This window comes from Pelodiscus sinensis, chromosome 17 (assembly GCF_052426305.1).
Source record: "Pelodiscus sinensis isolate ZL-2025 chromosome 17, ASM5242630v1, whole genome shotgun sequence".
Lineage (NCBI taxonomy): Eukaryota > Metazoa > Chordata > Testudines > Trionychidae > Pelodiscus > Pelodiscus sinensis.
Genome location: NC_143068.1, coordinates 35879389 through 35891544, shown reverse-complemented (window position 1 = coordinate 35891544; position 12156 = coordinate 35879389). Strand labels below are relative to the sequence as shown.

Genomic DNA, 12156 nt, shown 5'->3' with positions numbered 1-12156 from the left:
CACACACCCACCCCCAGCTCAGCCCCACAGCTGTTGGGGGCAGGGCCAGGCCAGAGGCTTGGTAGGGTCCTGTGACCCCTCAGCGGCAGGCTGGGGTGGCACAGGCCCCACGCCACTGACCCCTAGGCTGTGGCCCCCCAGCCTGTCAGGGTACAGTAACCCGTGGCCAGGCTGGGGTAGCAGGAAGGCCCCACCAGCCTTCAGCTCCTGCCCCATCCCCTCCCCTCCCCTGGGGAGAACTGGCCCCAGAGCCCCTGGGGAACCGCTTCTCGCCGAGCCAAGCAGCCAGCCCGGCTCCAGCCCCTGGCCTGGGCACGACGCGCAAGCAGCACAGGGCACCGGCTTCACTGACACTTTATTGCAATGCCCAGGAGCAGCCCTGGCCCCAGGAGTGAGTGCGGGGCCGGGCCGGAGACACCTTCATTCCACCTCCTTCAGCAGGGCCCGGCTGAGACCTGGCCCAGAGCAGGCACTGGGCCCCAGGAACCCCCTGCAGGCAGCCCCGTGGCGGGTGGGGGCGGAGCAGAGGTGCCAGGGGGCAGCGCCAGGCACACAGGGCCCCAGGGACCCCCCCCCTGCAGGAGCCCCGTCGCGGGCGGGGGGTGGAGCAGAGGCGCCAGGGGGCAGCGCCGGGCACGCAAGGGCCCAGGGACCCCCCCCCCCCGCAGGAGCCCCGTAGCGGGCGGGGGCAGAGCAGAGGCGCCAGGGGGCAGCGCCGGGGACGCAGGGCCCACAGCCGGGCTCTCAGAAAGGCTGCTGCTGAATGAAGCGGCTGAACATGGTGAAGGCGGCACGTGGCTGGTCGCTGGGCACCATGTGGCCGGCTCCCTGCGGAAGAGGAGAAGGGCCCAGGTGAGGGGCAGCCGCAGGGGGCGGGCCAGGGAGTCTCAGCATCTGCTGAGCCAGCCAGGCCCCCCCCAGCTTCCCCAGTGCTAAGCAGGAGCTGCGGCTGCCCAGGCCACCTGCGACCAAGGCAGGGAGGCTGATGGGGCCCTGCCCCAGACGCAATGCCAGAGGCGAGGGGGGGGGGGGAGATAGGGGACCCTGCGGCTCCCCCAGACATTACAGCACCACTGCCCCTCAAAGGCTTCCTGCGCCCCCACGCCCCAGCCCCAGCCCCTGGCTCCATGCCCAAGGGCCTGCGCCCAACCCCTGGGCTCCGCTCCTGGCTCCACCCCCACCCCTCGCCCCCAGCTGGGGTCCCCGTGCCCGGCCCCACTCCTGCTCCTAGCCCCCGTGGCAGCCACCCCCACTTCAAGCCGCCAGCGCCGCTGCCCCCGGGTGGGTACCTTGATGGTGAGGAAGGAGAGGTTGGGAAATTCCTTCACAAAGCCCCCGATCTGGTCCTCGCTCCCGTCATTGTACAGCCAGGGCCTGCGGGCCACCTGCACCTGGAACCAGAACCCAGCCCCCTCAGCGCCAGCTTGTGCCCGCCCCGCCCACCCCCAGTGCCTGCCCGCCCACCCCCCATGCCAGGCCGTGTACCTGCCCAGCCCCCAGGGCCTGCCCGCCCCGCCCACCCCCCATGCCAGGCCGTGTACCTGCCCAGCCCCCAGGGCCTGCCCGCCCCGCCCACCCCCCCTGCCAGGCCGTGTACCTGCCCCGCCCCCAGGGCCTGCCCGCCCCGCCCACCCCCCATGCCAGGCCGTGTACCTGCCCAGCCCCCAGGGCCTGCCCGCCCCGCCCACCCCCCATGCCAGGCCGTGTACCTGCCCAGCCCCCAGGGCCTGCCCGCCCCGCCCACCCCCCATGCCAGGCCGTGTACCTGCCCCGCCCCCAGGGCCTGCCCGCCCCGCCCACCCCCCATGCCAGGCCGTGTACCTGCCCGCCCCCAGGGCCTGCCCGCCCCGCCCCCCCCCCATGCCAGGCCGTGTACCTGCCCAGCCCCCAGGGCCTGCCCGCCCCGCCCACCCCCTGCCCCGCCCCAGCCCAGGGCCTGCCCGCCCCGCCCACCCCCCATGCCAGGCCGTGTACCTGCCCCGCCCCCAGGGCCTGCCCGCCCCGCCCACCCCCCATGCCAGGCCGTGTACCTGCCCCGCCCCCAGGGCCTGCCCGCCCCGCCCACCCCCCATGCCAGGCCGTGTACCTGCCCCGCCCCCAGGGCCTGCCCGCCCCGCCCACCCCCCCCGCCCCCCCGCCCCGCCCACCCCCCATGCCAGGCCCCGCCTGCCCCCCCCCAGGGCCTGCCCGCCCCGCCCACCCCCCCTGCCAGGCCGTGTACCTGCCCCGCCCCCAGGGCCTGCCCGCCCCGCCCACCCCCCATGCCAGGCCGTGTACCTGCCCCGCCCCCAGGGCCTGCCCGCCCCGCCCACCCCCCATGCCAGGCCGTGTACCTGCCCCGCCCCCAGGGCCTGCCCGCCCCGCCCACCCCCCATGCCAGGCCGTGTACCTGCCCAGCCCCAGGGCCTGCCCGCCCCACCCACCCCCCATGCCAGGCCGTGTACCTGCCCAGCCCCCAGGACCCTGGTTGTGGGGCAGGGAGGCTGCTCCCTCCACCAGGCCTGGCGTTTGCCGATGGCCTCACCCGGGCCCATCGGACAGTTCTAGGCTGGTGCCCTCAGCCTCCCCGCTGGCCTGTGAGCGGCTCGTCCCCTCCACTTACCTTCTGCTCCAGGGAGTCCACGAACCACTGGTCCCCCAGGAAGTTGCAGGCCATGTCGATGTCACCGTTGTACACCAGGATCCGGTATTTCTGCCAAGACAACCAGTGTCACCCCGGGCCTTGCACGGGGCAGCCAGGGTGGGGCTGGGCAGGCTGTGTCATGGGGGAGGGGTCCAGGCCCCCCACTCACCTTGGTGCCGAGCAGCTTGAGGTACTGGTCGTTCATGGTCATGTACAGCCGGTTGTAGTTGTGGTTCACCTCCGAACTGCGAGGGAGCAGAGAGTTACGCTGGCAGAGACCCCCCCGCCCCCCGCCAGTGGAAACCTCCCCACCTGCAGATGCTCCACTTGGGCGCCTCGGGAGAGATGTGCAGCGCCTTGAGCACCTGGGGGGCGTTGAGGTAGAGGCTGGAGGCCGTGGAGTTGGTGCAGGGGGGCTCCAGGTGAAGCCCTTTCTTGGCTGCCGGCATCTGCAGCAGACTCTGGGAGAGGAGAGAAAGCTGCCACAGTGGGGCCGAGACCCGATTCCCCCACCCCCGCAGCGCAGCAGGGAGCCCAGCTCCTTGGCCCACGGCCACCCCAGGGCCAGCCCCCATCCCCCACGCACCTGCCTCCAGGAGACTCTCAGGGGCTGGTGGATGAAGGAGCTGCCCAGGTCGTGGCTGAGGAGCTGGTCCTGATCATACCTGCAGCCGGGGCGAGAGCAGTCAGAGCCGGCCGTGAGCCCCTCCAGCTCCCATTCCCCTCCCCTTTCCAGGAGGGGCTGCCAGTGGCCTGGGCCCCCTGCCGAGGACACAGCCCCAGGCCGCAGTGGGGCCCCTGACCCACAGCCCTCTCCCGGAGGGGTCCGCACCAGAGCCCCAGCCACAGGCCACCTGCAGCAGGCTGGCAGACCCCTGCTGCCGGGGCTGCTGAGACCCCCGGGCGCCCGCGGTTCCTACCTGTACACCCCCGGGACGCCGCCAGCACACGGGGCGTAGAGATTGTAGATGTTCAGGCCGGACTCCTCCACAATCTGGATCATCTCTTCCATCTGGAACAAGCCCGGCACATTACAGCCCCCCCGGCTCAGGCGCTCCTCATGGGCCCATCTGCCAGGCACCTGCCCTCGGATCCAGTCCCTCCCGCAGCCAGGCTGGGCCCAGCCCCTGCACCCAGTGCACAGAGCAGCCCGACTCTGCTCTCCCCAGGCTGCCTGGTCCAGCCGTGCTGGGTGGCACCCGGACCCCCCCCGCACGCCCGGCCGGCCGGCACTCACCCTGAGCGTGCAGTTCAGGTTGGGATTTTTATGGAAGTTGCATTTCCCCTGGGAGCAGCAGAAGTTCTGCAGATCAGTCCACAGCCTGGAGCAAGAAACCCTGGTGAGACCCGTGGCCCCCGTCATGCCAGACAGAACAGGGCAGGGGCCCAGCGCTGTGGAAACCCCACTGACCCCAAGCCCTGCAGCACGGGCCTGTCGCATGGCCAGCAAGGAGAGCCCTTGTCACGGCTCCGGGCTGACCCCGCTTAGGCACAACGGCCCTGCCTTGATCGGGGATAGCCAGGGACCAAGCGGCCTCAGGCCAGGCCCCCGGCTACGTAACGGGGACCACCCCAAACCGCCCCTCCTGCCGCTCCGACAGCCTCGGACCTGCCGCACACAGCCCGCCCTGAGGAGTGGGAGGAAGAACAAGCCCCGCCCGCCAGGCGCCAGTCCCACGTGGCACCGGGCGCCCGCCACAGGCTGCGCAGCTGGGAGCAGGAGGAGGCTCCCAGTAGAACAGAACAGAATCTTCACTCCCAGCCAGCACGGGCCAGTCCTCCAGGCCTTTCACCCCAGCAGATCCCTTCCAAGAACTGACCTGCTGGTGCCCCAGAGCCGGGGGAGGGAGAATGGGCTGGGCAGCTCCAGGAGCCGCACCCCCTTACCGGGTTCCCAGGAGGCCGTGGTAATAGGAGAAGTACACCAGGGAGTTGTCATTGATCTCGTAGGAGGAGAGGCCGTTTCCCACGGCAAGGCCCTAGAGCACACGAGCAGTTAGAGCCACAGGCGGTGGAGCAGCAGCAAGGCAGGAACTGGGTGCTGGGGGTGGGGGGGAGGGGGCGCTGACCTGGACACTGCCCCACCCCACTGGAGATGGGCCGCTCGGAGCACAGCTCAGCACTCCCCCGCCGCGACCTGGCCTGATGCAAAGCCACAGGAGAGACCCAGCCTGGGGCACACTCGCCCCTCTGCTCCTCCCCGCCTAGTGCGAGAACTGGCCCCTGCCACCGTGCGCCGCACCAGGAGGAACCGGGGGGCTCGGAGTCACATGACTGCCCCTCCACCCCATGCTCCAGGGACGCCCTGCACCTTCAAGTTGATGCTGGCGTCCTGCATCACCCACTCGGCCAGCGTGGGGATATAGATGCCGGCGTAGCTCTCGCCGGTGAGGAACAGCGAGTTCTGGCCGTACTCGGGGAAGAGGCGGAGGAATTCCTTCAGCGCCAGGTAGTTATTGTGGGCCACCTGCAATCAGACAGCAGGCTGAGGCAGGCTCCCCACAGGCCCCCCGCTCCGGGACCAGCTCCTTGCTGCAGGAGATGGGCAGCGGCCCCAGAATCTCACTCACCTCCGTGTCGTTGGTGGCATAGTTTTTGTCATCCGAGTAGGAGAAGCCAACCCCCGCTGGGGACTCCAGGTACAGCATGTTCGCAATCTGCAGAGACAGCCAGTCACTGGGGAGACCGGGCGAGAGCCGAGACCCTCCGCCCAGCGCCATGGGACCAGATGCTGCCTTGGCACGAGCTGCCTGTAGCACCTGCTAACAGGCTCAGGTGGAAACCTCGCACTCAGGCGCTGGCTAACGCCTGGCACCGCAGCTCTGGGTCCTAGTCCAGACACAGCCGGGGAGCCAAGAGGGCAGAAGTAAGGGAGAAACCTGCCAGAGGCGCCATCTTGGTGGGAGAAATGAAGGCAGGACTTTGCCCCCGTCTCACCCACATGCACAGGGCCCAGCACCCTCCCTGACCTGGACCCTGGCACAGCTGTTGCAAGGTCCACAGGACCCGCCGTCCCACTCCAGGAGTGGGGGTGAGCGAGACAGTCTGGGGGGAGGGCACATACCTTGTTCCAGGAATAGTCATTGTACTGCAGGGTGGTCCCATCTGGCTGGATCTGAGAAAGGAGAAGCCGGTTACCAGGCCAGAAGAGCCGGTGCTGGCGGCCTGGCCTCCTCCGGGGCAGTGGCAACGGCCCTAACAGTGCTCAGGTGGCGAGACCTCGCCAGGGTCAGGAGGGAAGGCACGGCCCTGTCACTGCCAGCCCATGCAGGGACCTAGCGCCCAGCACGCCGGGGCACAGGCCCGCACGGGGAGACGCCGGGTCGCCCCGGCCAAGGAGAGGGGTTGCGGTTACTGACCGTGAAGGGGCCGTGCTCGGTCAATAAGCCAGTCATGGAGCTGCAGCCAGGTCCCCCGTTCAGCCACAGCACCAGAGGGCTGCTCTCAGGGTTGCTCTGAGCCTCCACGAACCTGCAGACCAGCGACACTCAGATCTCCAGAGCCAAACTAGCCATCGCCATTACCCAGAAGTCACCATCATCGCCCGTTACACCCACTGGCGTATGGAGCAGCAACATTGCTGTTTCTGTACCAAAAGGCTTTTTCTGGGTCAGGGTTGTTAGCCCTGAGCCAGACCCCCGATCCCGGAGGGCCGGTGTGCATGCTGAGTCTGGCTCCTCCCCCCTGACCATGCCAGCTTGGCTGAACCTACCTACTGGCACAGCCCCTGGGATCATAGGAACACACAAGCGGCTTCCCCCCTCCCTGCCCACAAGGTGCAAGCACAAGGGGCAGACCCAGAAGTCAGAGTAGGGGAAACGCTTCGCCTCGCTGGCTACAGCGCAAGCAACTGTAGCATGGGATACGCGGTGTATGGCTCTTACGCGCTCTGACCGTCACCTATTATTTATCAGCTGCTAGGGACGTTAGTCAGCAGATAATTGACTAGTTGAGTAAGGGCAGGAAGCCCTAGCGGTTACAAACTACTCTATAGTCCCTGGGGGCAGGGCTGGCAGTCAGTGCAATCCGGCACCACTCGAGGACCCTGCTGCCCCGTGCGGCTACCGCTGTACAAGGCGGGAACCAGTCCGCAGCAGCGGCCCAGTGTGATAGAGGCAGCAGTGTGGGGAGGGAAGCAGCTGGCACCGCAGAGCCGCTGCTGAGGGGGAACCAGCTTTTAAACCGACCCCCTCCAGCATCTGCTCGTACTTCCCCCTCCCCCTTGCTGCCCAATAGAGGCAGCGGAGGGTGGGGGGAGGAGAAGCGGGCGAAAGCGAGTATTGGAAAGATACACAGAGAAGCTCAGGCTCATTGCTTAACTGTCTAGCCAATAGTCATTTACATCCCCATCAACAGCTGCCTAACAACCAGGGGAAGCAGCTACCACACACCAAGCTCTGCCCACGCTCCACTGCTTCCTGACCTCCTCCTGCTTCCTGCTTTGCCTCTGCCCCCCCCAGTGGGGAGGCTCCAGCAGGAAATAGGGGAAGGGCAGGGCCTGGTAAAAGCAGCCTGATTGGTTAATCATGAAATCACAGTGTTTTCAAGTCACCTGCAGGAAAGAGCCACAGGGGACACTTAGCTCCCCCCTCCCCTTTCCGATCTGCGGTGGCCTCTGCCTGCTGTGGGCAGGGTAGCAATGGAGTCTCTGCTCACCCCCACCCCACGCCTGCCGAGCCCCACACGTACCAGTAGTGCAGGTGTTTGTTATGGCCGACATGCAGGTACCCCGAGTACTGCCGGAAGGAGGGCTGCTTGGCCAGCCCCGGCAGGTAGGTCACCTCGTCGGCGGAGGGAGCAGCCTCGACAAGGGAGGCTGCCAGGAGCAGCGCGCAGAGCAGGATGGACCCCATCTGCGGGAGAGACCAGAGTCAGGGCCCTCAGGGGGGCAGAACAGCCCAGGTTACCCACTCCCCGGCCCCCAAGACACCCCCCAGAACAGGCTCCCCCCCAGCACCCGAGGCTCCTTCCCTGGCCCCCAAACCACCCCCCAGAACAGGCTCCTTCCCCGGCCCCCCCGCAGGAACAGGCTCCCCACCAACTCCCCCCCCAGAACAGGCTCCCCACCAGCACCGCCCCCCCCAGAACAGGCTCCTTCCCCGGCCCCCCCGCGGGAACAGGCTCCCCACCAGCCCCCCCGCCAGCTCCCGGCTCTCACCACCCGGCAGCGCCAGCGGATTCCCCCTGAGTAGCCGGCAGAGCACGTGACTCCCGCTCATATGAGCCCAGACCGTCACGTGACGGGAGAGGCAGCTGATCGGGCAGGGGCGGAGCCAGCTCAGAAGCGAGCCAATGAGAACCCGGCGGCCGCCAGGCCCCGCCCTCAGGGCCGGGCTGTGTCCCGCGCGGGCGCAGCGCCGCCTGGCGGAGGGTCCGGGGAGCACGTGCTCCTCGTCGAGCCCGGCCCAGGGGGCGGGGGCGGTGCTGCCCCCCGGCCTGCCCGGCGGCGCTAGGACCCGGGTGCGGCCGCCCCGCGCCCCCTGGCCAGGGCCCCCGCTAAAAATAGGCGCAGAGCGCCCGGCATGGCCGCTGCCCGCTTCCACCCGGTGCACGGCGCCAACGTGCGCCTGGACCCCTCCGGCACGCGGGCCACGCGCGTGGCGAGCTTCGCCCACGGGCTGTGCTTCAGCCGCGAGCCCCTGGGGCCGGGGCAGCTCTTCCTGGTGGAGATCGAGGAGAAGGAGCCGGGCTGGTGCGGCCACTTGCGCGTGGGGCTCACGGCGCACGACCCGGCGGGGCTGCGGGTGCCGGAGTATTCGCTGCCCGACCTGGCCAGCATGGGGGACACGTGGGTCTTTGCCATCACCAGGCACCACAACCGAGTTGCGCGCGAGGGCGGGGAGGCCCGGGTGCGAGGCTTCCTCTCGGAGCCCTACCTGCGCATAGAGCAGGTCCGGGTCCCCCGGGACAAGCTGGTGGGCCGCAGCAGGCCCGGCCGGTACAGCCACATCCTGGATGACTTGTACAAGACGAACGCGCTGCCCCCGACGGCCCGGCGCAGCCGGATCGGGGTGCTCTACGCCCCCCGGGCGGACGGGACGGCAGACATGCACATCGTCATCAATGGCGAGGACATGGGGCCGAGTGCCAGGAACCTCCCTGCCGCCCGCCCACTCTACGCGGTGATCGATGTCTTTGCTTCAACCAAGAGCGTCCGTGTCATCCAAGTGGAATATGGCCGTAGGTATTTGTGTGTCGCCCTCCCTGCAGAACCCTTCTGGACAGACACCCCTGCTGCCCCCACCCGTGCTGGATCAATAGAGCCCTGCAAATCTGCAGGTATCCGCTTTATAGCTGCAGGTGTCCATTTGCGCCAGGGATAGCCACAGCTCAGTTCTGCATTTGCACACGGCTCAGGCTATGGATCCGAGCTCAGGCTGAGCAGAGTTGTGGGGCTCAAAAAACCTACATGAATCCAGTAAGTTAAATGTCTCAGCCTCAACAGGCCCAGGCTCTAATACGGTGCTGGGCCAACGCGACCGGTGGATTAGACAGGAGAACGCTCGGCCTGCCGCACACAACTTCCGCCCTGAACATCAGCCCTGGTCCCCCAGACCAAGTGGTGTCCTAATACCCACTTCTCTCCCCTCCCGTGGCCCTGCCCTCTCCCTCTTCTGGACCCCTGGCCTCATGCCCTGCAGTCCTGGGCTCTCACCTCTGGGTCCTGAGCTCCACAGTTCTAGTCTCTGCTGCCCTGCCCTGCCACCCTCTAATCTCTGAGCTGCCACCTGCTCCCGTGTTGGTGACACTTCTGAGGTGGGAGCAGCCTGGTGAGGCAATTGTGGCCGGAGGTTCAGGTGCACTGAGCCGGGTGCTGCCATGGGCTGTGGGACATCCAGGGAAGTTGACGGCTGGGGGAATGCTGCCATCCAGGCCATGGTGGTAAAATCACGTGCATGGCACAGTGCTCAGTGCCCCTTGAGTGAAAGGAATTTAGTGTCAAACTCTTAATGAGACACAGGCCATGTCACAAAAGCCACCCTGCTCATTAGCCACCTCAGCTGCACTAGCAGAGGCCAAGGCCTAAGCGAGACAAGGAGACATCAACTGATGTTAATGGCTAGTAACAAAGGCTGGGCTGGCTGTCTTGTCACACAGGCACCAGGGCTCGCTGGCTGGCAGCTGGAGTCGAGCTGTGAGGCCATGTACAACCCTAAAAGAAAGCCAAAGAATAGCAGCATAGGGGAAGTCTCACTGGCTTAAAGTTCAGATTATTTGGGCACCAAGGCTGAAACCCAGTGGGTTTTCTGGGAGTTGTTTTGCGTCAGTCCCGTGACCAGCCGGCCGCCGGGCGGTACAGTGTGCTCTGCTATGCAGGATTTGCAGTGGGAGGAGGAGATTCTGAACAGGGCTCATGCATGTGCAATCATCCATCGTTTAACCTACTGTGCTCTTCGGTACAAAGCAGGCAAAGTACCCCTGTCCTGGGCACACCTTTCGGGGAAGGCCTGTGTGCTAAGTATCTTTGTCCCATCAGTCCTCCCGGCTGGAAGCTGTTGGGGGCAGTTGCGGTACCAGGCAGGTTGCCTCAGGATTAGGGGGACCCTCAGTCCCATTTTTACCAGGACAGTCTCTTATTTAAGCCCGCCTCCTGGCATCCCCACTTTTTACAAAAATGAGCAACTAGCCCATGCCTCTCCTGCTGCGGGGGGGAGGGAGGAGAAGAGCTGCCAGTGCTCAGGGCTTCAGCCTCACGGCAGGGGGCAGAGCTGCTGGAACTTGGGGCTCCAGTGACTGAACCCCAAGACCGGCAGCATGCTGTGGGGTGGAACTTCATCCCCGCAGTGGAGGAAGGAGGGCAGGGAGCCATTGGCACTCAGCGCTTCAGCTGCTGGAGCCCCACGTCCTGGCAGCTGCCCGCCCCCACTGTGCGGCTGAAGGCCCGAGTGCCGGCAGCCCCCTCCCAGGGCTAGATCTCTGAGCACCTGGTGTCTTGTGTGTGCCACAGGGAATATGGCCCCTACTGAGGCTGTGCTCTAGGGCTTCGTAAGGCAGCTGGAACCGATGCAGGAAGCAGACTGGCTGGTCTCAGTTGAGGCAGGGCTCCAGCTCTGCAGCGCTAGCCCAGCACCCAGAGAGACGTTTTACTGCCCTGCCGGCTCACCCGCTTACAGAGTAAACAGAGAAGCTGCTGCCACTGGCACTGCGGGGCTATTCAGGGCCAGGGACGGGAGGAAGCTTTTCCTGCAGATTGCTACAGACACTTCTTACCGAGTGCCCTGGTCACAACAACCCCACGTGTCCAAGTTCAGGGAAACAACCCAACTGTCTGGAAATACTGCCAAGGTCAGAGGCAGCCTCCCCGCAGGCGTAGGCTCATCCTGCGCCACTGCCCTCTCCTCAGGGAGGGGCTGAGCAGGGCTCTGTCCCAGGGGCTGCTCCCCAAGGCCTTACCAAAGTGTCAGAAGCAGTGTTTATCTCCTGTATTGAGTCTTAAAAGCCCCCCGAGGGGGAAGCTGGTAGGACTATGGGGGGGGAGGCAGAGCCTGCAGCGCAGGAACCCTGCTCTGAGGGACCAGAGAAGTCACTGATTAAAGCAGCTCCAGACGCTGCTGAGAAACACCAGCCAGAGCCCAGAGGGACCCGCGCTCACAGGCTGCCTGCGTGCCCACACGGGTGCCATGGGCTCAGTGTTTAGATAAAGGAACGGGGCCTTTTCCACGGCACCAGCCCAGGCACGGAACCGCGCTCCCGCCTGTACCAGAGGCTGGAAGGGGAAGCGCTTCCCTGTCCCGCTCATGCTGCGAGTCTCAGCAGAGCCCCCCAAGGGGCAGTCCGAGGCACCCGGCAGGAGCCCGGCCCCAGGGTAACCAGCAGGCAGGCCTCTGGGAGGCGCAATGGCGGCTGCCTCTGAAGCAGACTGATCTGCTGCCGTCCCAGAACAAACCACCTGCCAGGGTCACTGGCCCAGTAGCTCTTCTCTTCTGCCCACGGCCGCCCTGCCTCCCACGTGTGGGGGGTCAGATGCCCTCAGAGCAGCAAGCTCAGCATCTTCCCTCCCTTCCTTCCAGTGCCGTCCCTGCAGACCCTCTGCCGGCTGGTCATCCAGAAGCACATTGTCCACCGCTTGGCCATGGATGGGCTGGACCTGCCGCCGCTCTTGAAGGACTTCTGCAAATATGAATGAGGTGGCAAGGGCTGCTCCCGTGCGCCGCTCCTGCCGGTGATGGAGAACGGCCTTCCCAAGAGGGGCCACGAGTGCTCCTCCATCTTCACCCCCAGACTCGTCGGAGCAAGGGGCCCTCGGCAGTTACCGCACCGAGCCACATGGTGCCGCGGAAGCGTGCAGTGCCACAAACCACTGGCATGGCAGGGCCTGCAGCCCAGTCAGTAGCAGCACGGGGGTCCCTGTTCCACAATGCTGTTCTAGAGATCACAGGGTAATAAAGAGCTTCCCAAGCAAGTTGCTGGGAGTGGTGTGGCCGGGGGCCTCGGGTTCCACCTGGCGACGGGGAGGAGGTAGCATGGGACATCCCCGCGGGGTGCCAGCTGCTGTCAGCCCCTGCACAGCCCCAGCGGGGATAAACCTGCCC

The 12156-nt window shown here is 66.5% G+C and overlaps 2 protein-coding genes across 6 annotated transcripts; one reads left to right on the top strand and one right to left on the bottom strand.

The window, feature by feature from the left end:
• Positions 1-338: 338 nt before the first annotated feature.
• On the bottom strand, positions 339-7895 carry CTSA (cathepsin A). 3 transcript variants are annotated; one of them, XR_016347063.1, is made up of 16 exons: positions 7782-7895; positions 7313-7476; positions 5983-6094; positions 5688-5738; positions 5194-5280; positions 4935-5090; positions 4511-4602; positions 3861-3945; positions 3544-3635; positions 3210-3288; positions 2936-3084; positions 2793-2868; positions 2603-2692; positions 1290-1391; positions 665-828; positions 339-575 (listed from the first exon to the last, which is right to left on the bottom strand). XR_016347063.1 is itself a non-coding variant. In XM_089769793.1 (16 exons), the coding sequence occupies exons 2-15, from the start codon at positions 7474-7476 to the stop codon at positions 745-747; spliced, it is 1419 nt and encodes a 472-aa protein (XP_089625919.1). In that variant the 5' UTR covers positions 7782-7895; the 3' UTR covers positions 339-626; positions 700-744. The 3 variants fall into 3 exon arrangements, 2 of the variants coding, with proteins under 2 accessions (XP_089625919.1, XP_089625918.1); XM_089769793.1 differs by having other exon boundaries at positions 339-626; positions 700-828; XM_089769792.1 differs by having other exon boundaries at positions 339-828.
• Positions 7896-8002: 107 nt separating this feature from the next.
• NEURL2 (neuralized E3 ubiquitin protein ligase 2) lies at positions 8003-12026 on the top strand. 3 transcript variants are annotated; one of them, XM_075917074.2, is made up of 2 exons: positions 8003-8807; positions 11635-12026. In XM_075917074.2, the coding sequence occupies exons 1-2, from the start codon at positions 8146-8148 to the stop codon at positions 11744-11746; spliced, it is 774 nt and encodes a 257-aa protein (XP_075773189.1). In that variant the 5' UTR covers positions 8003-8145; the 3' UTR covers positions 11747-12026. The 3 variants fall into 3 exon arrangements, with proteins under 3 accessions (XP_075773189.1, XP_075773188.1, XP_006127231.3); XM_075917073.2 differs by having other exon boundaries at positions 8003-8902; XM_006127169.4 differs by having other exon boundaries at positions 8007-8803.
• Positions 12027-12156: the final 130 nt, after the last annotated feature.

Excerpts from the sequence above, each read along its gene's own strand:
- CTSA (XM_089769792.1), bottom strand. The coding sequence starts at position 7,476 with ATGGGGTCCATCCTGCTCTGCGCGCTGCTCCTGGCAGCCTCCCTTGTC. Across the intron at positions 5,281-5,687 it reads ATGACTATTCCTGGAACAAG|ATTGCGAACATGCTGTACCT; the intron begins GTATGTGCCCTC and ends CTGTCTCTGCAG. Across the intron at positions 4,603-4,934 it reads ACGCCAGCATCAACTTGAAG|GGCCTTGCCGTGGGAAACGG; the intron begins GTGCAGGGCGTC and ends CGTGTGCTCTAG.
- NEURL2 (XM_075917073.2), top strand. The coding sequence starts at position 8,146 with ATGGCCGCTGCCCGCTTCCACCCGGTGCACGGCGCCAACGTGCGCCTG. Across the intron at positions 8,903-11,634 it reads AGAGCCCTGCAAATCTGCAG|TGCCGTCCCTGCAGACCCTC; the intron begins GTATCCGCTTTA and ends CCTTCCTTCCAG.